We start from the raw sequence: 24,697 nt of genomic DNA, 5'->3' as shown, positions 1-24,697 counted from the left end.
AGAAATACCGGCCAACATGAATAAGGCGAAGCATTATTAAAGAATGGTGTGAAGTCATCTGAACACAACCCCAATCTAACATTTCTTGGTTTACTAGCAAAATCAGGATATACATTATCAAAATGCTTCCATGCTTCACCATCAGATGGATGAGACAAGTCACCCGGCGGCCTTCTATATTCACGATGCCATCTCATATGTGGGGCAGACCTCATCGATGCATACAACCTCTTTAATCTAGGAATGAGAGGTAGATAATGCATCGCCTGAACTGGGACCATCTTTCCAGCCGGAGTCCTCTTATAACGAGTATGTCCACAAAACTTACAATTTTCTAATTCACTATCAGTCTTGTAAAACAACATGCATCCATTAACACAACAATGAATTCTATCATACGTCAATCCTAACTTGGACACCAAACGCTTTGCCTGATAGAAGTTCTTTGGTATGTTAAACTCCAGATTAACTAGTTCACCCAAAAGATCAACCATTGAGTCCATAGCATCATTAGGAACATTCCAATCTGATTTAATATTCACTAATCTAACCGCAACTGACAAGGCAGAATGCGGACTCCTTTCACATAGTGGACGACTAGACTCTTCTAATTGATCATAAAAGTGTCTTGCTTCTTCATTAGTAGCTTCATCAAAATATTGTTCCGGTTCCATCCCACCTTGAACCCCGAAAGCATCATTGATCATTTCATGAACTCTATCATGTTCAACCCTATCATGTTCAACTCTAACTTGTTCAACCCTAATTTGGCCATGTAGTGCAACCATATTATATACATCAACAGGCATCGAATTATAAAAGATACCATCCATTCCATCACTTTCTCCATGATCACTCCATACAAAATATCTAGGCTTAAATCCATTACTGTACAAATGAACCATAACTCTATCTGGTTTGAAAAATTTTAAGCACTTACATACTAAATTATTTTAAATTTAAAGCTAAGTGTCAACACTAGATGGACACAAATCGATCTTGCAAGAAAATCAATTTTGTCATCAATAGGATCAACTAGTGTTGGTACTCATGCTTAACAAATATATTATTTTTAAATTTAAAGCTAAGTATCAACACTAGATGGACACAAATCGATCTTGCAAGAAAATCAATTTTGTCATCAATAGGATCAACTAGTGTTGGTACTCATGCTTAACAAATATATTATTTCTAAATTTAAAGTTAAGTGTCAACACTAGATGGACACAAATCGATCTTGCAAGAAAATCAATTTTGTCATCAATAGGATCAACTAGTGTTGGTACTTATGCTTAACAAACAATCGATGGACACAAAAATATTATCATAAAATTAAAGCTAAATATCAATACTAGATGGACACAAACACATTATTGAAAACAATTGTACTTGAACTTTAGAAATTTAGAAGCACCAACCTTATCTCCTACTTCGATGAAAGAAGCAATATAGTCTTGTATCAACTGTTTTAGATGTTGAGCTTCCTCAGTTGCCTATCACGAAAAGTTCTAAAATTAGTTAAATTTCAAGTTCAAGTTCTAATTCTAAGTTCAAGTTCTAATTTCAAGTTCAAGTTCTAAGTTCTAGTCAAATTCTAAGTTCAAGTTCTAAGTTCAAGTCAAATTCTAAGTTCAAGTTCAAATTCTAATTTCAAGATCAAGTTCTAATTTCAAGTTCAATTTATAATTTCAAGTTCAAGTTTTAATTCTAATTTCAAGTTCATGTTCAAATTCTAAGTTCAACTTCAATAACTAAGTTTAAGTTCAAGTTCTAGTTCATGTTCAAGTTCTAAGTTTCAAATTCTAAGTTTAAGTTCAAGTTATAATTCAATACACTAGTTAACCAATTCAATACTCAAATTTCAAGTTCTAAGTTAAAGTTCAATTTCAAATTCTAATTCTAAGTTCAAGTTAAAGTTCTAATTCTAAGTTCAAGTTCAAGTTCAAATTTCAACATCAAGTTCTAAGTTTAACTTCAAATTCTAAGTTCAAGTTCAAGTTCTAATTTCAAGTTCAAGTCAAATTCTAAGTTGAAGTTCAAGTTCTAAGTTCAAGTTCAAATTCTAATTTCAAGTTCAAGTTCTAAGTTGAAGTTCAATTTATAATTTCAAGTTCAAGTTCTAATTCTTATTTCAAGTTCTAATTTCAAGTTCATGTTCAAATTCTAAGTTCAACTTCAATAACTAAGTTTAAGTTCAAGTTCTAAGTTCAAGTTCTAGTTCAAGTTCAAGTTCAAGTTCTAAGTTTCAAATTCTAAGTTCAAGTTAAAGTTCTAATTCAATACACTAATTAACAAATTCAATACTCAAATTTCAAGTTCTAAGTTCAACTTCAATAACTAAGTTTAAGTTCTAATTTCAAGTTCAACTTCAAATTCTAAGTTCAAGTTCTAAGTTTAAGTTCAAGTTCCAAGTTCAAGTTCTAGTTCAAGATCAAGTTCTAATTTCAAGTTCAAATTCTAGGTTCAAGTTCAAGTTCTAAGTTCAAGTTCTAATTTCAAGTTCAAGTTCTAAGTTCAAGTCAAATTCTAAGTTCAAGTTCAAATTCTAATTTCAAGTTCAAGTTCTAAGTTCAAGTTCAATTTATAATTTCAAGTTCAAGTTTTAATTCTAAGTTCAAGTTCTAATTTCAAGTTCATGTTCAAATTCTAAGTTCAACTTCAATAACTAAGTTTAAGTTCAAGTTCAAGTTCTAGTTCATGTTCAAGTTCTAAGTTCAAATTCTAATTTCAAGTTCAAGTTTTAATTCTTATGTCAAGTTCTAATTTCAAGTTCATGTTCAAATTCTAAGTTCAACTTCAATAACTAAGTTTAAGTTCAAGTTCTAAGTTCTAAGTTCAAGTTCAAGTTCTAATTCAATACACTAATTAACAAATTCAATACTCAAATTTCAAGTTCTAAGTTCAAGTTCAAATTCTAAGTTCAACTTCAATAACTAAGTTTAAGTTCTAATTTCAAGTTCAACTTCAAATTCTAAGTTCAAGTTCTAAGTTTAAGTTTAAGTTCTAAGTTCAAGTCAAAATCTAAGTTCAAGTTCAAATTCTAATTTCAAGTTCAAATTCAATATATATAATTTAGTGACAGGATGAAATCAAGGTTTACTAATAAGAGAGAATGTTGACTAAATAAGTTCAAATTGATTTAGAGATTATTGAGAATTGGAAGAAACGAACATCAATCCGATTTACCAATTTACGTACGAAATTGCTATCAAATCAACAAATACTACTAATTAAGGGCAATTGTCAATTAAGGAGAGGGCTAAATCAATTGTTAATATACACATGCCACATTAACTTATGGTCAATCAAGACTTAAACAAGTTGATTTCAACACAGAAATTCACGCACTAGTTCTACCACAAAGTTAACACATTACTTCCAACACAAAAATGAATGAAATCGGAATGACACTTAAGCATTCTAAAGAATTGCAATACCTTATTTATACAAGAATTCTAGGTAAGGAAGAACACCAATGAACAAAACAATCCACCTGTATAAAGATTTAAGGCTTAAAATAAATATTCATACCTGGGGCAGATCTGTAAAGATCTATCCCTATCAAAATGTTTCGTTTTCGTTGTCACAACATTGCTTGTTTGCTGGAGTTTGCTGATTAGGGGTGGCCTGGTCACTGCTTGTTCGCCGCCGGCTGCTGTTGTTGCTGTGACGGAGCTCGCTGGAGGAGTTGTTCTCGCCAAGAGGAGGAGAGGAAAGGGAAGAGAAGGCAGTGAGGAGAGGAGAGGGGGAACGAAGGTTTCGCCGGAGAGAGCGATGGTGTCTCTCTGTCTCGCCGGCGTCGATGGAGAAGAGAGATGGAGGAGGCGGCGGCTAGAGAGGGAGAGAAGAGATCATTAATTTAGGGTATTAGTTTTGATATATCAGAATGAAGGAGATGGAATTTAATCTGGACGGACGGGATTAAATCACTTGGAATCTGAAATTGAAATAAGAATGGGCCTAAATTGAAATAATCACTTGCGACTAAATTGAAATTAGAGGCTAAAATCGAAAGAAAATTGCATAGAAAGAGGGCTAGAATTGAAATAAATTGGAATAGAATGGACTATAATTTAAATAATTTAGAGGAAGAATGAAGAAATGCTATCCGATTAATAAATACTACATATTAAAATATTTTCACACATTATTAAAAACATCTAATAATTTAAAATATAAGTAAAGTAATTATTTTGAGTTTAACTATCGATAAATATAATAATTTAAAAATAATAATATTTTTATAAATCATGCATACTAAAATATATAATTTTTTAGACAACCTTAATTTTTATGATTTGTTTTTATTTATGTTCTTCAATTGCAATTTCTTATTTTTTAAAAATAGACGTGTGCCTATTAATTAAAAAAATTAAACATTCGCGAACGAACATAAAAATTTTCAAACAATAATATTAATTTTTGATATTTCTCTGTATTTTTGCATGAAAATAAATTGACGAAAGTTCTTTGATTTTCTTTCTTAAACATTCAATCAAATTAAATAACACTACTTATTTATTTTTTCTTATCATCTAGGCTATCTAAATTTAACGCAAATACTCACTTTTAATTTTTAATATAAATCAATACGAATAAAAAAATCCATCTTCAAAAAGACTCGACTGACTTAGTTAATAACACTACTAAAAAAAGACTCTTGTTCATTGCTAATAACACTACTAAACAATGTTAAAACTCGATTGACTTTGTTAGGTTGTCAGTGATTTTAAAGAAAGAAAGCCAACACAATTTCGTCGGTTATTTTTCACACAAAAATACATAACACTCTTAAAAAGAAATTATTATTTTTTAAAAAGAATTATTTTTTGTTAATTTTTAATTTTTTTAACTAAAGTTAAATGACATATGTCGATTTAAAATAAGAAGTTGCAATTGAAGAATATATATAAAAATAAATAAATCATAAAAATAGTATTTCGTGTTAAAATGGAACATAAAAAATGGAGTTCAAGGGTTAAAATGGAACAAGGCTAAGATAAAGTGCCAAAATGAAAAATGTGGACAAGTTAGAGGGGTTGTATATGTGTTTGGTCATATATATATATATATATATATATATAAATATAATTTAACTACACATCAACGAAAGTTTAATTTAATAAATTTAATTTATCGATCAAGTTAATTTTATAAATTTAAATTATATACCTTCTAATTATATAAATTTAATTTTATTGATCAACAAAAGTTTATCAATATCAAATTTAATATATAAATCTCCTTGAATTGATCATCGGTATTTCTTTAATTGATAATGTATTTCATATCTGAACCACTAGTATATAAGACTTGATTTGTTAAACTACTCGAGGAATATATATATAATTGATCAACGTATTTCATACTCCGATGAAGTATCCTTTACATGTCATCATAATTAGGAGGTGATCACTATACTTGACATCCATTCAAGATCGAACGTATATAATAATACTATCTCGCATTTCATACTGGAATGGATTATATGTTAGCTCTTCACCTCTACTACATCATGACATGAGATATTAAGTTTATGATTAGACGACGGACTGATAGGATTTGTACATTACTCTATAAATATAAGTATAATTATCTCATAATTCATATCAACGTAGTTTCATACTCTAAATATGGATTATAGATATTTTTTTATTTATTTCACGAATTCTAACATTTTATTTGTAAAAGTATACAAAATTGTTACACTTTTTGAATAATTAATCGTAGGTGTAAAATGAAATTTTAATATTATGCACAATAACAAAATTATGATTAATAGGAATATTTTAAACATACCGACCTCCGGATGTCGCTTTTATTAAAAGTAATTAGATATAATAAAAAATACCGACCTCATGAGGTCAGTATCACATTAAATTTTAAGATAAATAAAAAGTAATCATGTTAATTAAATAATATTGATATCGGGAGGTCGGTATTTTTTATTAAATTATTTTTTAACTTATATAAAACCGTCATTCGGAGGACGATTTATTTAAAGTTAATTGAAAATATTAATTTATTACATACTATTTAATTTTACCGACATCTGAAAGTCGGTATTATAATTTTTTTTGTTTTTAATTTTACACAAAACCATTTTCCGAAAGAAGATTTAAATAAAATTAAATCAAAATATTTCTCAATTTTGTTTTTTATATGGAGAAATGGGGAAAATTGCGTCTGCTAGTGCCGATATTTTTAAAAAAGCGACGGACAACGTCTCTATGTCCGTCGCTTTTAAAAAAAATGTTTGACCAACATTTTGACCAAAAAGCGATAGACTAAGAGACATTATCCGTCGCTTTCTTAAAATATTTGACCAGATATTTTGACCAAGAAGCGACGAACATAAAGATGTTGTCCATCGCTAATTTAAAAAATAATTAAACAATTAAAATTAATAAAAAGCGACGGACGGCGTGACTTTTTTTAAATTAATAAATAATTATTTTTAATAAAAAGTGACAGACTGCGTCACTATCTATATAAAATAATTAATTAGCAAAAAAATGCGAGAAAAAGCGACGGACTAAGCGATGTCGTCCGTCGCTTTTAAAAAAAAAAAATTAAAATTTTTTAATTAAAAAGCGACGGACTAAGAGACGCTGTCCGTCGCTTTTTAAAAATGTTTGACTTGATATTTTGACCAAAAAGCGACTGACTAAGAGATGCCGTCCGTCGCTTTTTTTTAAAACTAATTAATAAATTAAAATAAATTAAAACGATGGACAGCGTGGTTATTATTTAATTTATAAATAATTATTTTTAATAAAAAGCGACGGACTAAGTGATGCAGTCCGTCGCTTTTTGTAAAATAATTTTAAAAGTAATTATTTTAATTAAAAAGCGACGGACGGCATCTCTTAGTCCGTCGCTTTTTTGGAGCGACGACGTCCGTCACTTTTTCTTCCGTCGTTTTTTAGCAGTTTTTTAGTAGTGTTCGATGTCTTGGTGAGCCTATTGATCCAAGCAAGCAATTTCGAAAAATTCTTCGAGTTCTTCCCAAATCCTGGGAAAGCAAAGTAAATGCCATCACTGAAGCCAGGGGTCTGAAGATCCTCACCATGGATGAGCTAATCGAAAACTTGCAGACTTACGAGCTGAACAAACAACAAGATTTATCCAAGAAGGATGGAAAGAGAGAAAAACTTGTGGCGCTGAAGGCATCTCCAAATGATGCTTATAAAGATGATCAGGAGATGGCCTATTTGACTAGAAGGTTTCAGAAGATAGTCAAGAAACATGGAGGTTTCAGAGAAAGGGAAAGTCCAGCAAGACAGCAAATGCAAATGATCTCTGTCACAAATGCGGAAAGCCGGGACATTTTATGAGAGATTGTCCGAGCCATAAGCATGAGTTCCAAGATTATGCCAGAGGTGACAAATGTAGGGACCATGTCTCCATGATAGCAGTCAAGGATGATGAGAATATCTTCAACTCCATCTTCTAATGATGGCAAAGACAGATGATGAAGACGATAAGGAAGAGGTAACACTTCTTGACCTTAAAAGTGACATAGACACTTCCTACATTAAAAGGTTAAGAAAACTCGCTATTGAGTTAATCGATTATGTTGATGAATTAACAAAAGAAAAGAATGCCCTTAGTGAAAAACTTGGAATTTTGTCAAGATGAAAAGGTAGCTCTCGTTTCTCAGATGTCTAAAATGAATGATAGATTGATTACTCTAGAAACTGAGTGTTTGCAACTTAAAGAAAACCCAAAAACTTCTAAAAATAGAAAAATGAAGCTTAGTGGTTTGAGCTAGATCTTGAAGAAAATTTAATAACTTCTGAGTTAAAACTAGTTGCCGCTCTTGAAAGAAACTCTCAGCTAGAAAGAGATTTAAGTCAAGCTAAGATGAGTTAAACCAATCTTTGAAGTGGACTAATTCTTCAAAGATTCTTACAAACTTGGCTAATTAGAAATATAACAGTGGTAAGGGTTTAAGATGTCGGAAGATAGAGCCTCCCTATAACCCTCATAGCAAGTATGTGTCTGTATCTGATAACTTGTTATGTACTCACTTTGGTAGAAATGGTCACCTGAAAAGAAACTATGAGTCCTTGAGAAAAGCTAATGAAAACCAAGTTGATTTCTCTAAATCTGAGAAAAGGAAAGAACCTGGTCCAAAGAATAGTTTCAGTAAGAAAACTCTGCCTCCTTGGACCAGAAGGTTTCTTATCAAGCCCTTTGATAGTTTTTGGGAACTCCATCTTAAGTGGGTTCTTATATCTAACAAATGACTCTTCAGATAAAGATTTCCCAATCAACTACTTCGTTTAGGAACCAAGAAAATTGAGTACTTTAATGGACTGATCACTAAAATTGTTAACAAGCTTAGCGGTTAGCATCATGTCATGGTAAACTTCCGTCATATGGAGGAAAACTAAATCTCATTAAACATGTTACGCCAATGTACACCATGACAACTATGGATTCTTTAAAGGGAACCATCGAACTCATTAAGAAACACTTGCCAAGGTAATTTGAGGGTTCCTACACTAAAAAGGGCAAATACCATTGGAGCTCATCAAAAAACTTGTACAAACCTGAAAAGAAAGGTGGTATTGGTATTGAAGTATTACAATACATAAGTGATACATTTGCCACTAAAAGAAAATCTGACTAAATTTGGTAAACAAGTGTTAACTATGTGTAAATGTTACGAATCAATGCACTTTGTAAAATTGGTGGAGGATTAAACCTCTCAATGGGATACGCAACTTTCTACTACACATAACTTTTATCATGGTCAACTTGGAGATATATAAAAAAAATACATGTCTTGTACATATGAAGACCAAAGAAAATATTGGGGGAAAAGAAGAAACATCAATATTTTTGAAATTTAAATAGAGCAATTGATAATTCAATTTGTCAAGGCACTCATCACAATCAATATAGAGATAGAAAATTCCTTACTTATACTAGTAAGGCTGATATATTTGGATTAACTAGAGATAATGTTGACATTTGTTGAAGTTTAAAGTTCAATAATATTTAACATATATGCTTGTCAAAAGAGATAACAGAAATGATGAACTCGCAGTCACAATTGCCATAACATCCATGGATCATATCACAGTATAAGGAGTGGCTAACCAAATTATGAATAGCTTAGCTAAAGAGAAGTTGATTCAAAGCTTTTAATCTTAATTGCAGCTCATTTGTTTGACTGCATGAACTTTCACCTTATTGGTGTCAACTTTCTAATCACGCTCTAGGGGAATCTTAATAGTTCATTTCTATGAAACTAGAAGACGCCCAAAACAAATAAATAAAAAAACAAACTATTTGTTGTCAATGACCATATCTTGGAGCTAGGTCATCCCAATACCGCCATCATCCTTATTAAAATTGCACGATATTTTGTACAAACAACTTTATATATTTTAGTTAAGCACGATATTTGTACAAATAACTTTTATATTTTAGTCAAGCAGATGACGCCAAAAACAAATAAGGAAAATAACCAAATTAATTGTTATCAATGACCATATCTTGAGCTTTATTGCCATCTCCTCCATCTCTATCTTCGGATACATCGCCATCTCTAGTTTCTGATACATCGTCATCTCTGGCTTCGGATTCATCACCATCTCTAGCTTCAGATACATCGTCATCTCTAGCTTCGAATTCATCGCCATTTCTAGCTTCGAATACATCACTATTTCTAGCTTCGGATACATCGCCATTTCCAGAAACTTCAGATACATCACCATTTCCAGTTTCAGACCCATCGCCATCTCCAGCTTCGAATACATCGGAATGTCTATGCACTCCAACTTCTATCAACCTATCATCGGAAAGTCTATTCATTTCTGTTATCGATACTTCTAGATGTGTAGTTTCTGCTATAATGGAAACATTAAAAATAAACATCACTCTATCTTCCTCCATATCACTGCCACCATCATCACCTATTTCATCTTCATCTTTCTCCTCACATTGTTCGTCCACTGGCATCTTATACCTACAAATCGGACACGATCCATTGATCCCCAACCACTTGTCAATACAAATCGAATGAAAATGATGTTTACAGTGCATCTCCTTAGCTTCCTCGCCAATTTCAAAATTGGACAAACAAATAGAGCAATTAATCCCTTCACCTAAAACCTTAACCATCGGTATTGCTTTAATGGAAGCGATTGATGCAGGTAATTGCCCTTCCAAAATAGGTTCAGCATTGATAGGATGATCTTCGAGGAAAGAGATTGAGTTGTTTGTTGCGTCCACCACTGCCACGATATTACGTTCATCTTCCGATGGTGGAATAGACCGGGTGAATCGAAGTATATGAGTATAAATCATTGATCTGACTTCAGTTTGGGTTAGGCCTTCGAGAGATGGAAGTAACACTGATGCCACTTCCATATCTGGACCTATAGTTTACTGAATATTGACGAGAGAGACAGAGGACATTTTTTTATTGAAGGATGGTGCTTGATTTATAGGGTTTATTGTTAACTTTGTGAGGAAGTTTCTAGAGCTTGATACTGGGTCCACATTGAGGCTCGATTTGGTTGTATTTGCAGTGCAGGTTCATTTAAGGGGTAAATGCATAAAAATTTGCACTTGATTTGGTCTCTTATTTAGTATTTTCTATATTTGTACTAATCTAAAAATAATCACCTAATATATTTATTTTTATATTTTAAAAAGGAAAAGAACAATTAATAGAAGAAGACTAAAAAAGAAAACGGAAGAAACACTTATCACCTATACGCTCCACATGATTTCACTAAAAAATCATGGCACATATGCTTTGATGAGGTCACAATGAAGTCAAATAAAAAGAGACGTTCATGGTATCTCAAGTAGGACTATCAAAATAAATCCAAATATAGATAACCAGCTTAATCAGTCCAAAATTTAATGAATTGGGCTAAAAAATGATGCTTTGATGAACTGCTCATAAACCTTGAAACAATACCAATAGAGTATGAAATATATAGATGAGTATGAGCCAAATAAATCAAACCTCCAACTAGACTTCTAATCCTGCTGCAATTTTTCATTTATATTCATGGGTGTTGTGGCAGATTTACAATTGACAAGGCCAATTCTTTTAAAGAGATCTGATGCATATTTCTTTTGAGAACAAATACTTTACTTCTCCTTATTTCACCTCAAGCCCAAGGAAGTAATGCAACAAACCCAAATCAGTCATCTCAAATTTACTCATTATTCTAGATTTAAATTCAGCTACAATAAAGTGAGATGAACTTATATAAATTATATCATCAACATAGAGGCATACAACAAGAAGATATTTTTATTGAAGGATGGTGCTTGATTTATAGGGTTTATTGTTAGCTTTGTGAGGAAGTTTCTAGAGCTTGGGACTAGGCCCATATTGAGGCTCGATTTGGCCGTATTTGCACTGCAGGTTCATTTAAGGGATAAATGTATTTTCACGAGTCTCTTGTTTTAAAGTAGGTTGTATTGATAACTGTGTGAGGATCATCCTACATTCGGGGGGGGGGGGGGGGAGGGGGAGGGAGGGTTGGCAAAATATTAATTTGACCTCATGGTTATTTACTTTGATGTGCACCTAAAATAATTACTTGAAATGCCCATAACATCCTTTTTCGATCAGACGTCATCCTAACGACATCGTGATGTTTACTATAATTTGTTGGTAAAGTCACATGGAGTGTGCAAATAATAAGTGTTCTTCCATTTTCGAAAAAATATATATCTGGACATGTTTATTTACTTTGATTTCCACACAAAATAATTACATAAAATGCCCATAACACCCTTTTTTTATCTGAGGTCATCATGACAGCATCGTGACGTGTGTTTTGATTTGTTAGTGAAAGTCACGTGGAGCGTGAATATGTATATTTACTTTGATGCTCATTCAAAATAATTACTTGAAAATTTCAAATTATCTCGATTCAATTTAAATTATTTTTAGCCCAATTCATTAAATTTTGGACTAATTAAGCAGATTATTTATATTTGGTCACATTTTGACAGTCCTACTTAAAATACCATAACACTCTTTTTCAATCGACGTCATTGTGACCTCACCAAGGCACATGTGCCATGATTTTTTTAGTGAAGTCACGTGGAGCGCATAGATAATAAGTGTTTCTTCCGTTTTCTTTATTGGTCTTCTTCTATTAATTATCCTTTTCCTCTTTCTTTTTCCTTTTATTTGTTAAACATAAAAATAAATATATTAGGTGATTATTTTTAAACTAGTAAAAATATGCAAATATTAAATAAGTAATTAAGAAAAATACCAAATCATTTTGTTTTTCTTCTTTTCTAACTTCATTTGTTTTCAAATTATCTTCTTTTTTACACAGTAATTCAGTCAAGTTGTCTAGATTTTATTTAGTTGATTTAGCAAATTTAAGTATTAATTGAATTTAATATCATATCATATATTATTAAAAGTGGAAAGCTCAACCTCAAAGTTGGATTACCATTTTGTCATTCACTTAAATATTATTTCTACTTTTTTTATGCTAATGACTAATTAAAATAATCAATTTTAAAGTATTCAATTGAGCTCTAAATTATGTAATCTATATATAATATAAAGGAGAAACATAGACAAGGTGATACAGCACCCCTCTATGGCCTCCATTCATATTTATCTTTTTTCTCTTGTTTTTGAGATTTTTTTCTTAATTCTTTTCATTAAATATTTTATTTATTAAATAAAAAAACTAATCATATTTACTATTCTAATTATATCTAATGAGTTACAAAAAACCTCCATCTATTCATATTCTCTACTTAAATAACATGCCTCTTCAACTTATTCTTATGAATTATTCTATAAATTACAACCATCCATGGAGATGTTGAATATTCATTTTTCATTTTCTCAATCTTTCTTTCTATTAGTGTAGGTTTTTCTCATTATTTCTTTCTATTAGTGTAATTTTTTCTCATTCTTTCTAATAGTGTAGTTTTTTTTCTCTTTTAAAAAAAAATATTATTCTTCATCTTTTTCGAAATCATAGAAAAGATAGTGACATGATATGTTCTTTACTTTGATGAAGATCAAAGATATATTCTTCAAAGATTCATTATAAAGAGATGTTCTTCAAGATCATCAAAATGAAGTTTAATTATGTTGAAAGATTCATCAAGAAAGATGATCATATTAGTATAAAGTTTGAATGTTTCCAATATTTTAAAGATTCATAATTAATGTATTGTTTTGATTTCAATATTCTAATATTTTGCCATGCTTGAAAGGTATATTATCTATATGGTACATTTCTCATAGCTATTACATAGTGTTGTACTTAAAAATCTATATATAATATAAGCTAGATGTTAGAGAAGTGAAGTTGCACCTCTCTTTGGCCAAAGATTCTATTTATCTTTTTTCCTCAATTTTTTTGACAATTTTCCATATTTATCTACTTACTTATTATTGTACAAAAAATAAATATATCAATTACTACTCCTCTATTTATTGTTATACTTAAATGTCTGAAAAAATATTTACACTCATTATTATTCTTTGTTACAAAAAATTAAAGTCTCAATATTTACCACTTTAATATTTCAAATTATTTGTCTCTTTTTTATTGTATTTTTTTTCCTCTTTCAATTTTGTTAAATTCAAAGAGAGAAGAAGTTTATTTGTTTGCTTTCCTAATAAAACTTAAACACCCAACAAATGTTGAATAGTACATGTGTTTTATTTTTGGTCTTCATTATTTATTTATTTTCTTCTTTTATTTATTTTAAAATTCTTATCTCCATAACTTATACCTGATTGAACTTTTACTTTAATTAATATTATTAACTCTTTTCTTTAAGTTTTCATATCCATAACCCCCAACTATTTAATTTCAAGATTTAAAATACCTTATGATATTAATTTCTTCAATTTTGTCTATATAAATTCATATTTTTTTATTTCATTAAATTCCTACTCAAGATTATTATTTTTATTCCATATTTAAAATAGTGATATTCTATATTATTGTTGTAGTATCAGATTTATAATTTAGTCTGACTCCATGAAAAGGCCCTTGGATATGGATAGAAGGGGTGCTTGATAAAAGCTCAAAAAAATTGCATTGATTATCTTATTTTTTATCATCTTTGTTTTTGTGATTAAGGACTTGACAAAATTGTGTTGTTATTTTTCTCTTTTTACTTACTTTTTCATATGTTCTCTCTCTATATATATTTTTTAATTTAGGTTCTTATATATTTTTTAATTGTAGTAAATTATATTTTCATTTAGGCTCAAATTATTTATTTGTAACTTTGTCAGAACACAACTAACTATGCCAACAGACGTTCAAATTTTATTACTAATGGCTCAAAAGAAATGCATATTAAGTATTGAAATACGCAATTCTTAGGTATTTCTTATGGTGAATAACCATTTAAATTTGTTCATTTCTTCTACTTCTAAAGAATTACCAGAATAATATAAGAAATTGGCAATAGAGATTTATTTAGATGATAATAAAAAATAGAGAAAAATAATTTTTTCGACGATAATGAATAAGAGAAAAAACAAGGACAAACAAATGATCAAATATCAAAGAAGAAATGAAATAGAAATATTTATCTCTTTTTCCTCCTATTTTTAATTTCATCATTTATTTTTTTGAATTAAATGAAGATTCATCGGATAGTAAATTTATTATTTGACAAAAATAAGAAAAAAAAGCAAGTCCTTATATGTGTTTATCCAAATTTTATGTATTAACATCATAATATATGATTATTATTTTTAATAAATTAGTCTTTTAATTTTGAAAAAATATTTGACAATAAAAATGTAATTCACTCAAGCTCTAATTCTACAAATATTTGTATTGTGATTTTATCATTTTTCTTATTTCTATAATTAATTTTTTATTTCTTGTATCATAATTATTTTTTAAAAGTAAATTTATATATATATTTCTTAACTGCGCGAAGTGCGGCCAAATTCCGTAGTAAAGATATAATGGAAGATAAAGTCATTCAAATGAATGAAATAAGTAACAGTAATTTGCTAGGTGGAAGTCCAAGCATTTCAAATTAAAAGTTCTAAAAAAGACGGTTATATATTACAATCCCCAACAATTCATATTTCTTCACCCCACACGTGTATGTTTTCTCTTTCACGTATTCTTTTACTGACAATGATGTGTAGTTGAATTTGGTTTTGACAACATAAGGCTCTCATCTTCTTCTTCCTTGTTTACATAAAGTTCTTATTGTATGTTCTTTCAAGTATATTGTTTTCCATTTAGCATCTTAATTGATTATTTTATCATATAAATTATGCTCAATTCTTTAATTGATGTCTAAGGATTTGATCTCTCACATGAAAAAAAACTACTACTAAAATTTTCTTGTAACAACTTATGAGGTAACTTTTAAATCTCAAGGATAAAGATGATGTGATGCGCTTTTGCAGGCTGAATAAAACCTTTTTTGGATTGCGCCAAGCCGCCAACACAAATGAGGTTCTGCTACATGTCTTTCTAACATGGTTTTTTTCATGGGAAGACTCTTGGGTGGGAGAGTTAACAACTTCACGAAACAAATTTTAATCATGTGTATAGTTGTTCTAATCGTTCTCATAGTAGCCTATGTAATAACAAACTTCTTACCGTATAAATTATGTTTTTTTTTTTACATATTTCTTGAACAATTGGAGTCAATCTATCTGGATTATATTATACTAAAAGTAAAAGTGGGAAGTTCTTAAAACCATTCCTCTCTTAGTTCCTTTTAGAGTATGACCAAAAAATAGTTTTAGTTGTGTACGTATATTTGGTGATTTGTAAAGTCAAGAGTATTAGAGCTATGAGACAAAATATTTGTATTTTGCCTCTCTTAGTTCTTTTTTTAAATGAATGTTTGGCATCAAGTATAGTTTTTATACCAATAGTATAGTAGAGTTACCAAATATTACTGTCATATGAAAATCATGTATAATTGAATGATTGTCTTTGTTCCTTTTATAGTATAACCAAAAAATAGTTTTAGTTGTGTACGTATATTTGGTAATTTGTAAAGTCAAGAGTATTAGAGCTATGAGACAAAATATTTGTATTTTGTGAATTACTTGATTTATAAATTATTATTTTGCATATAAATAAATAAAAATTATCTCAACCAAATTTACAAATAAAGAAAAAAACTCAAGTTATGGTTTATGCGACTATTAATAGCTGGAGATCAACTTCGTTGCTTCTATTTTTTATGACAACTATTGGATTTGGTTTCTTTGTTTGCTAAATAGATATTTAGTGTTTACCTTCATTATTTTTAGGAACTCGAATTTATTCCTTCAACAATTAAAGATTTTTTGATAATGTTTTTGTGATTTTTAAGAAGTTTGTATTCCTTCATAAGAGTAATATACGCTTAAAAGTAGAAAGAATGTCAGACAAAAGATAAATATTATTTTACCCCTACATCAAATACTATTTTACCCTATATCAAATTAAAATGTTTAACTATTTAATATTTATTTATTAAATAGTAACTCATGATATTAGTCATGAATCAACCACCTTAATGTCTCTGGAATATTTTTGTATTAATTTCATATTGGAGTAAATTCATGATTTCTTTGTTCTTTTCATATTCCAATTGGAAATATGAATGATTGTGTTTGCCCTTCCAAAAAAAAAATGAATTTGTATTATATATATATATATATATATATATATATATATATATATATATATATATTGATAGATATTTGTATTAATGTAAAGTACATAACATAAATTGTATTTCCTCCAACACTCCTTATGTAAATATAATAACTTCCACTAATTATGTTCATTATGGTGTTTACTCCTACCTCTCATCCATGATCTCAAATGGGTTAATGTCATATACATGAGTCATAGCAACCCTTTGTGTTCCTCAATCCTATCCTATAAATAGTGATATTTGACACAACATTGTACACATTCAAAATATTGGAAAAAATTAATAACTCTTTATGCTCTCTTCTCTTATCTCTTTTTATTTGTTTTGTTTAATGTTAATATTTCTTGTTTGTTTTCATTGTATAACATTCTTATGTTTTGTTGTAATTATTATTGAAAAGTTGCACAGATTTGTTGCTATGTCATTTGCATCACAAAATTTATATGAAGTATTTTGGGATAAATTTTGAGTGTGTGTGCGCACGCGCCTGTGCATGTGTGTGTGTGTGTGTTGCGTGTGTATGTGCGTGCGTGTGTGTGTTATTCAATGATAACTGGACATGATCTTAAAATTTTCAATATAACCTTGGAGAATAGAGATCTTAAGCTCGCTCAAGAACAAAATATTTGAAAGGAAGGAATTAACTAGCAGGAAAGTTGAGGAAATATAGCAATGTATGATAGGCAAAAAGATTGATGGAAGTGTAGGTTGTTGGAAGTTTAGGCTGCTTTTCTGATTCTATTCATCAGCAATGATGCCTTTTAAATAAGCTTACAACTCAACTTAAATACAGAATTAAAAGGGCGCACTAACTCAATAGTGCATTCAACTAAAAATAATAAACTTAAGGACCAAATAACAACTATCCTAGACTAAGTCAAAGTGCAGTAAAATACTTACAGAAAGTTGCAGTTACTTTCCTCTTCTTTCATTTGAATCATTTATTCAACAGTGATATGTGTCTACCACACATCCCCAGTTTTACTACCTTTTGTCGTTGAACCAAAGCCATGAGAGCAAGGATTTATATCAACTATGATAAGATCAACATATGTGCATCCATTACAAAGTTATCAACAAAATATCCTGGCTGCTCTATAATATGTGTAACTCATTTCTAGTAGTAATAACACTTCTCAGTGTGTAGATGAAATTCTACTCGAGTATCAGAAGTGAAAAGCTTTCTTAAAAGAAGACAAGTTAAAGTTGAGTTAGGACCTGATACATTTCTTTGAACTTCAACGATATGGTATTAAAGCCCACCATAAACTCATCCAACCTGAATTTTAGTTACAAATGTTATAAGCTAATGAAGTATCACTGAGACATGTGAAGATTGAAATGGACATTCTAATGATAAACATGACTTGCCTTCTCTTTCTCCACTCATCATAATGCTTTTTTATATCATCATGCTCTTGGGTAACAAAATCAAGTTCTTGGACTCTCTCATTGTACACAGATACTTTGTTTCGATACCTGGTGACAGTGGACACTATTAGTATATCAAGAGAAACTGTAATCCTACAAGTTTTTACTGCATATAAATGTTGACTGGTGCATATTCAGAGATAGAGTCAAGATTTGGATTCATCTCTTTTAGTTGAGCTTCTAGAATTGCAACCATCTCCAAAGCTCTATTAAGGTCATAAGTCTCACCAAGAGTGCCATCCCTCAAAGTTGTTTGAAGCCTATACCAAGAGGAACAAATATGTGTATTGACAATAATATCAACGGCAGATACGAGTGTATGTATATAAGATAGATAGATACATAAAAGCTATGGAGTCCCAGAAAATGGTAAGTCAGCATTTGAAAGAAATCTAGGTTACTGCTCACTATGCTTTGAAAGAGCAATAAGCAAATAATCATCAAGCTTTTTCTTATATCCTTTGCCTTTGAGCTCCAAGTCTTTATAGGTCTTCTTCATATCTTGTAAGTTGTAATTAGCATCCACCTGCAGCTCAAATTGAATTGAATTAGAAACTCATTCCACATAGAAGCAAGAAAGCTTCATAGAGACTGGCACAAAACCTCTGAAGAACGCAATTGATCCACAGTCTTCTTCAAAGTTACATATCTCATTTTTAGCATCATTCAGAGAAGCAGAGTGCTGATGAAAGAGCTAGAGAATTATGAAAAGACATCAAAGAAAACAAAAAGAGTTATAGACAACTTTAATGCAACATTCATTATCATAAAATGCCGAAAGTAAATGGAGATATTATCTAACCTCATGTATCTTATTATAGTCCTCTTTGACAACAAATGATTTCAGTTCGATCCTTTTGAAGGTACAAAGCAATTTTTCTTCCTCCGCAGCCAGACTTTCCTTCTCTTTCTTTGATTCCTCAATCCCTTTTGTGAGTTTCTTACCTTTTGTGAGTTTCTTAATCATTTTCTGTCTTGTTTCTATCTGAACTTTACTACGGTAGATCTCTGTGCCTTTTTTTATCAATGTCCTGGTGAAGGCATAATAAAAGCAGCATGAATGGTGTAATTAAATACACAATTCAATATGCACAAGGTCATATCCACTTACAGATTGAATTTTGGTGACCTTTGTCTTTTGATTTTTCAAACGTTCACCTTCATGTAAGAAAAAGAAGCTGGAAGTAAAAGACTTCTTGCTGGTCATCGATAAATGCAGATTGTTTGAGAGATATGTGAACCAAATTACAGTGATCATTGTCTGAGTATGAAATGAATGAGAAAGAACAATCGTTTATGTTGTAAATAGGTTGAATACCTTTTCAGTCAAAAGTTTACTTTCAGTTGATGCAACTTCAAGTTTTCCCTTGTGCTCAATTAATAGTTTTTCCCAAGGTTCTAGCTCAGCACGAACATCAGCAAGCTCACTTCGGAAAACCTCAGTCTCAACTATTTTCCAACATCATACAAGAATGAGACAATAATATATACACAAGGTTATAGCTGATGGACAAATATGAGCAATTTGATGCAACGACATAGTGCACTGTGCACTAAGTTTATTGATCCAGCATCTAACAACAACATACCCATTATAATCCCAGAGTGGGGTTGAAGAAGGTAGAATGGACACAGACCTTGCCTCTACCTTTGTGGGGTAGAGAGGTTGTTTTCGATAGACCTTGGCTCAAAAGAAGAGTTTTTTTTAAGAAAGTTTGCAAGAAAAATATGACAGCAAAAGAGCAGGAGACAAGGCAATAAAGCAACATATAGTAATATATAATGAAGAATAAGTATATGTGCAACTACTACATAATACTACTAATAGTGAGAAACAAAGAGGAGGAGGCTAGCCCCTACCTCTCCCACATAAGGTGCAATAATACTCAGCAATCTATTACCCTTTTATCCTAATCCTCGACCTTTATACCTTTCTTTCTAGGTTCATGTCCTCAGTAAGCTGAAGTTGTGTCATATTGTGTCTAATTACCTCCCCTTCAACCCCATATCTTATTCGGCCTACCCTACCTCTCCTAACTCCTGCTACAGTCAACCTCTCACACCTCTTTACTAGTGCATTTGCGCACCTCCTCTTCACATCCCCGAACCATTTCAACTTTGCTTCCTTCATCTTGTCCTCCGTGGATAACGCCCACCTTGCCTTGTATAACTTCGTTCCTAATCATATCTCTCCTAATATACTCACACATCCATCTAAGCATCTTCATCTTCTAAACGTTGATTGATCCAACATCTAACCCATCAACAAAAAATACCAAAAGCAACGATGCTGATTAATCAAGGTAAAGAAATTAACTCTAAAAAAAACCACAAACGAGATTTCAACAATAACATACCCAATGTAATCCCCCAAATGAAGGGATTACATTCAATGAAAAAGGAACTATGAAACATGAATGAGGAAACCAATTGTTTATGATACCATCATATATGTACTACTAATGCACAATATAAAGAAGCCCCCCTTTATATATGCTGCAAAATGAGTTAGCGAAAGAACTTTCAAAGTATCATAAACTTAAACACATACGTAGGCCTGACTGAATATACTCTACCTTTTGAATTATCCTTTATTTCCTCTAAGATTGTTTCCTCACCCACCAAAAGTTGTTGCAGTTTGGGAATATTTTCCTCCAGTTTTGGAATCAGAGTTTCCGCCTTCTCATAGTCCTTTGTTAGGTCAGTAATTTTTGTAGAACCCTAACATCCGAGAAAACAGACCAGATAGGAACATCAATCAAAGCCAGCTATTCCCATATATTTATGAATTTTAATCTAGGAAGAAACTTTCAGTTTTTCATACCTAATCGAGTTTATCATTAAGCTTCTTTATTTTGTGCTTCAAGTGACTTAAATCTTCTCGGTATTTTACATCTTGCCTTTCAAATTCCTTGAACTCATCCTTGCAGCGCCTCAAACTGTTATCAAACTCCTAAATTTTCAAACGCAAGAAGGGTATTGTATTCAAAGCAAGGTGATCAAGATTCTTTGTTCGAAGTCAATAAGTAGGAAGGAAATAAAAATGCAACGGATATATGCAATTCTTATCCATACCTCTTGTTTCTGCAAATGCTTTGAGTGCTTTGACTCAAGCTCCTTCAATGTTTTGTTACTTTCTCGAATTTTCTCCCTAAAAATAAGCCAGTAATTAGCTCCATTAGATTTCAACATATTACATATGGAATGCTTATATTTGCACAACCTTTGTTTAGAAAAAGACCCCACCTCTGTAATTTAAGGTTCTCTTGCTGTCCAGAAATGTTTGTTTGCATCTCTGAAATTTGAGTTGAATTAACTTCAAAAGCCAATTTTGTAGCCATCTCTCGACATTTTAACAGTGATAATTCTTTAAGCATGTAGGCTTCAGCTTCATTCTTAACACCCTGATAAAGGAACCAAGATAGTATAATTAATTTTCTGTAATTTCAAGGAAATAGAATCTCGTAATGGTCAAAATCTAAGTTGTTTGGACTCTTTAAAAATGTTGTTGGGTGCTTGTCGGACCCTCCAAAAGTAGTGCATTTTTGGAGGATCCAACATGAGTGTGGCAACATTTTTGGACAGTCCGAACAAAATAGGTCAAAATATACCTCCAAGTTATCTCTTTCTTTCTCTGCTAACTTGACCATTTAAACAACACCAGACCTTCTTTCATTGAGGGATTCTAGCTTACAAAAGAGCATTAAGAAATAGTAAATGCATGTTTTAGAAGTATTGAATGCACTTGCTTAGGCACTTACTCTTGTCAATGAACAGTGATTCATTATAGACTACATTAACATACATAATTGCAAGTATGAGCACAAATGCATAAATAGGGGAACGGGATGAGTTAAGAGCATGGAAAGAAAAAATAAAAGCTGAATAGCATAACTAGGCAGAAGATATCACCAATTTCAATGTTTAAGTCGTTTGGTAGCTAGCAAATAGGCTATTTATTCATATATATTAATTTCTGCATAGGTAATATAACGTTAGGTAGCTAATTAGAAAGTAAATTATTCAGGTATAAAATTTATACGATTTGATTTGCAATTTAGAAACTTGTATAGCTGATGCATGTACAAGTTACGAGGGAACTTGTGTATTATTTTATAGGGGAGAGATGATGGAATAATTAATACCCGAACAACTAATACATTGATAAAAAGTTGAAATGACAGTTTACCCCTATCACTCCAGACTTGAGTACTTTCAAGTTGTACATAAACAATCAGATCCTCCAATACAAACTTAGCAAAGAGAATATTTTGCTGGAGTTGTGTTTTCTATATTACCTGTTGCATGTAGGTTTATTGGAAACAGCCTCTCTACCTCACCTATGAGGTAGAGCTAAGGTATGTGTACACACTACCCTCTCACGACCCCCACTGTGTGGGACTACACTGGATATGTTGTTGTTGCCTCTTGCATATAAAGTTTGTCTTTATTTTTGCTAGAGTTGCATTTTTAGCTATAGTACTGTTCCTAAATTCAAACATTTGCTTCCTGTCTAAATTATTGCCTAAACAAAAATGCAGAAAGAAAAAAAAAAAAAGATACAAAACTAAAGGACGGGAATAATTGTAAAAAAAAAACATTTAATTTTACAAAGTATATAATGTCTATTAACTTTTAATATAAGAAACGAACATCCAAGAAATAATTTATGCATGACCAAACTTTGCATAACTAATACCTTCATAACTAATAAATGCATTACTAATACTTGCATAGTTCTAGCCAGTTACCAAACAACCCCAGAGGATACGATATTAAATTGCATATTCATGCCAAAAGTTTTAATCTTGATTGATGAACAATGATTACAGATTCAGGACAAGGTTGCCAGGGTCTTATATTCAGCCATCACAACAAATTATAACAGAATACATGACAGTTCAAAAAGTATTAACACTCTGGCAACAATAAAAGAGTTTACCATAAAGGTTGAGAACTTACTGCTTAAATGATTCTGCAATCTTCTCAACATATTTGTTGGTTCCAATAATATCTTCTAGATACTCCAGAAAGCCTTCATCATGGGCTACTTGCGCTTTTGGCTTCAACAACGATATTTGCTCAACCTCACCCTGAAAAATCCAACCACTTCAACCCCATAATGAAACAATATTCGCGAAGTTAACATCAAACAAGTGATATAAACTGGTTATTATCTAAGTCAACCCCTCTCCCCTTCAGTTACTTGGTGACCTCTGTAAAGTTACTTGACTGGTCATTGACAAAGTACTTAGAGGAATTATCTCGGAATGCCACACATGTGATCACAAAACCACTTCCAGGAACCGCTTCGTATGTCTCACCGTCCTTGAATAAAAGAAGAAAGAAACACTTAATTCAAAAGTAAAACTGCAAATCTAAAATGACCATCTCGAAAAGAGGAAATCAAGCAGTTACAATGAACAGATACGCCAGCACTCTCCAAATTCTGGTGATTAGTTAAATTGTGGATGAACTCTGAAACTTTATTAAGACGTCTGTGCAGTTTATAATCAAAGATGAAAATGCTAAACTTTCACGCCAGAGATAAGCTGTTGTACACAAGTAAATTCCATAACCATCCATATTGAAATTCAACCAGCCGAGCAATTATAATGGTTAGTATTTAGGACTAAGAATTTCAGCATTTAGAATAGACCGGATTTTAGTAGTGCAGCCAATGCTTATTTTCACTAACAAAAAAAGGTTAGATGAAACAGTTAACACAATTCAACAATTATATGTGTCAAATCTATGAAATTGCTTCTAGACTACTCGTATCTTACCTGTTTGGCTCGCTTCCCAAACATGAACAACATTGCATCAATTATGTTACTCTTTCCACTACCATTACGATTTAGGACCACAACGGCAGAAAAGCTCTGAGAGTAAAACGACTTTAATTTCCTGTAGCCTCTTCCTATAGACTCAATTACGAAAATCACAGTGAAAAAAAAAAAAAACCTAACCTTATGAAATGGGCCAACACGCTGTTCGTCGGCAAAAGACTTGACGTTTCTCATGATCATCTCTTTAATGAATAGCCTTAGAGCTCTAGATACACAACGAGGAGATTCAGCCATCAAATCGTCGGAGATCGACGAGTTCCATTTCTACCCCCATTCGTCACTGGTTAAACACTAGTGATCACTACCTGTTTCCGGAGACAAATTGCATGGAGATAACCATCGACTGATCGGAAGGAAAAAAAGTACGTCAGGGCACCGGTTTAGAGAGTAAACTTCGGCGGAACTCCGGCGAAGTGCTATCGAATTAGCCAGCAACCATGGCGTCTTAACCAGTGGGTCACTAAAGATCGCTTGGGTCCCCAATTAGAAAAAAATATATATAATCTATATAAATCTCATAGAGTAAGGAATAAATTATATCGTATCTCTATTTTTTTTCTAATTACAATAATTCCTTAAAAATTATACATTTCTGATACATAAGTCACCATCCGGATACATTAACTTTGATATAAGAAGTATCAATCTGTTGCGCTAAAATATGAAATAAAATGTGGAAATCAAATTAAATCTTATAAATTACGCTTATGTTTCTTCTTACTTTCAATCATACAGAGGCAAATCCTAAC

The 24,697-nt window shown here is 31.3% G+C and overlaps 1 protein-coding gene and 1 pseudogene across 1 annotated transcript; both read right to left on the bottom strand.

The window, feature by feature from the left end:
* Window positions 1-9,486: 9,486 nt before the first annotated feature.
* On the bottom strand, window positions 9,487-10,386 carry LOC125836180 (RING-H2 finger protein ATL54-like). Its single transcript, XM_049515282.1, has one exon. The coding sequence runs from the start codon at window positions 10,384-10,386 to the stop codon at window positions 9,487-9,489; it is 900 nt and encodes a 299-aa protein (XP_049371239.1).
* A 7,292-nt stretch (window positions 10,387-17,678) lies between these two features.
* LOC125836725 (structural maintenance of chromosomes protein 4-like) lies at window positions 17,679-24,182 on the bottom strand (annotated as a pseudogene).
* Between the last annotated feature and the right edge of the window lie 515 nt (window positions 24,183-24,697).

The sequence above is a fragment of the Solanum verrucosum genome, unplaced genomic scaffold, assembly GCF_900185275.1.
Source record: "Solanum verrucosum unplaced genomic scaffold, falcon-dt-bn FXZP01000278.1, whole genome shotgun sequence".
NCBI lineage: Eukaryota > Viridiplantae > Streptophyta > Magnoliopsida > Solanales > Solanaceae > Solanum > Solanum verrucosum.
This window is presented reverse-complemented; position numbering and strand designations above follow the sequence as displayed.

What these genes read in the sequence shown, in the direction of transcription:
- LOC125836180 (XM_049515282.1), bottom strand. Translation starts at nt 10,386, where the DNA reads ATGGAAGTGGCATCAGTGTTACTTCCATCTCTCGAAGGCCTAACCCAA.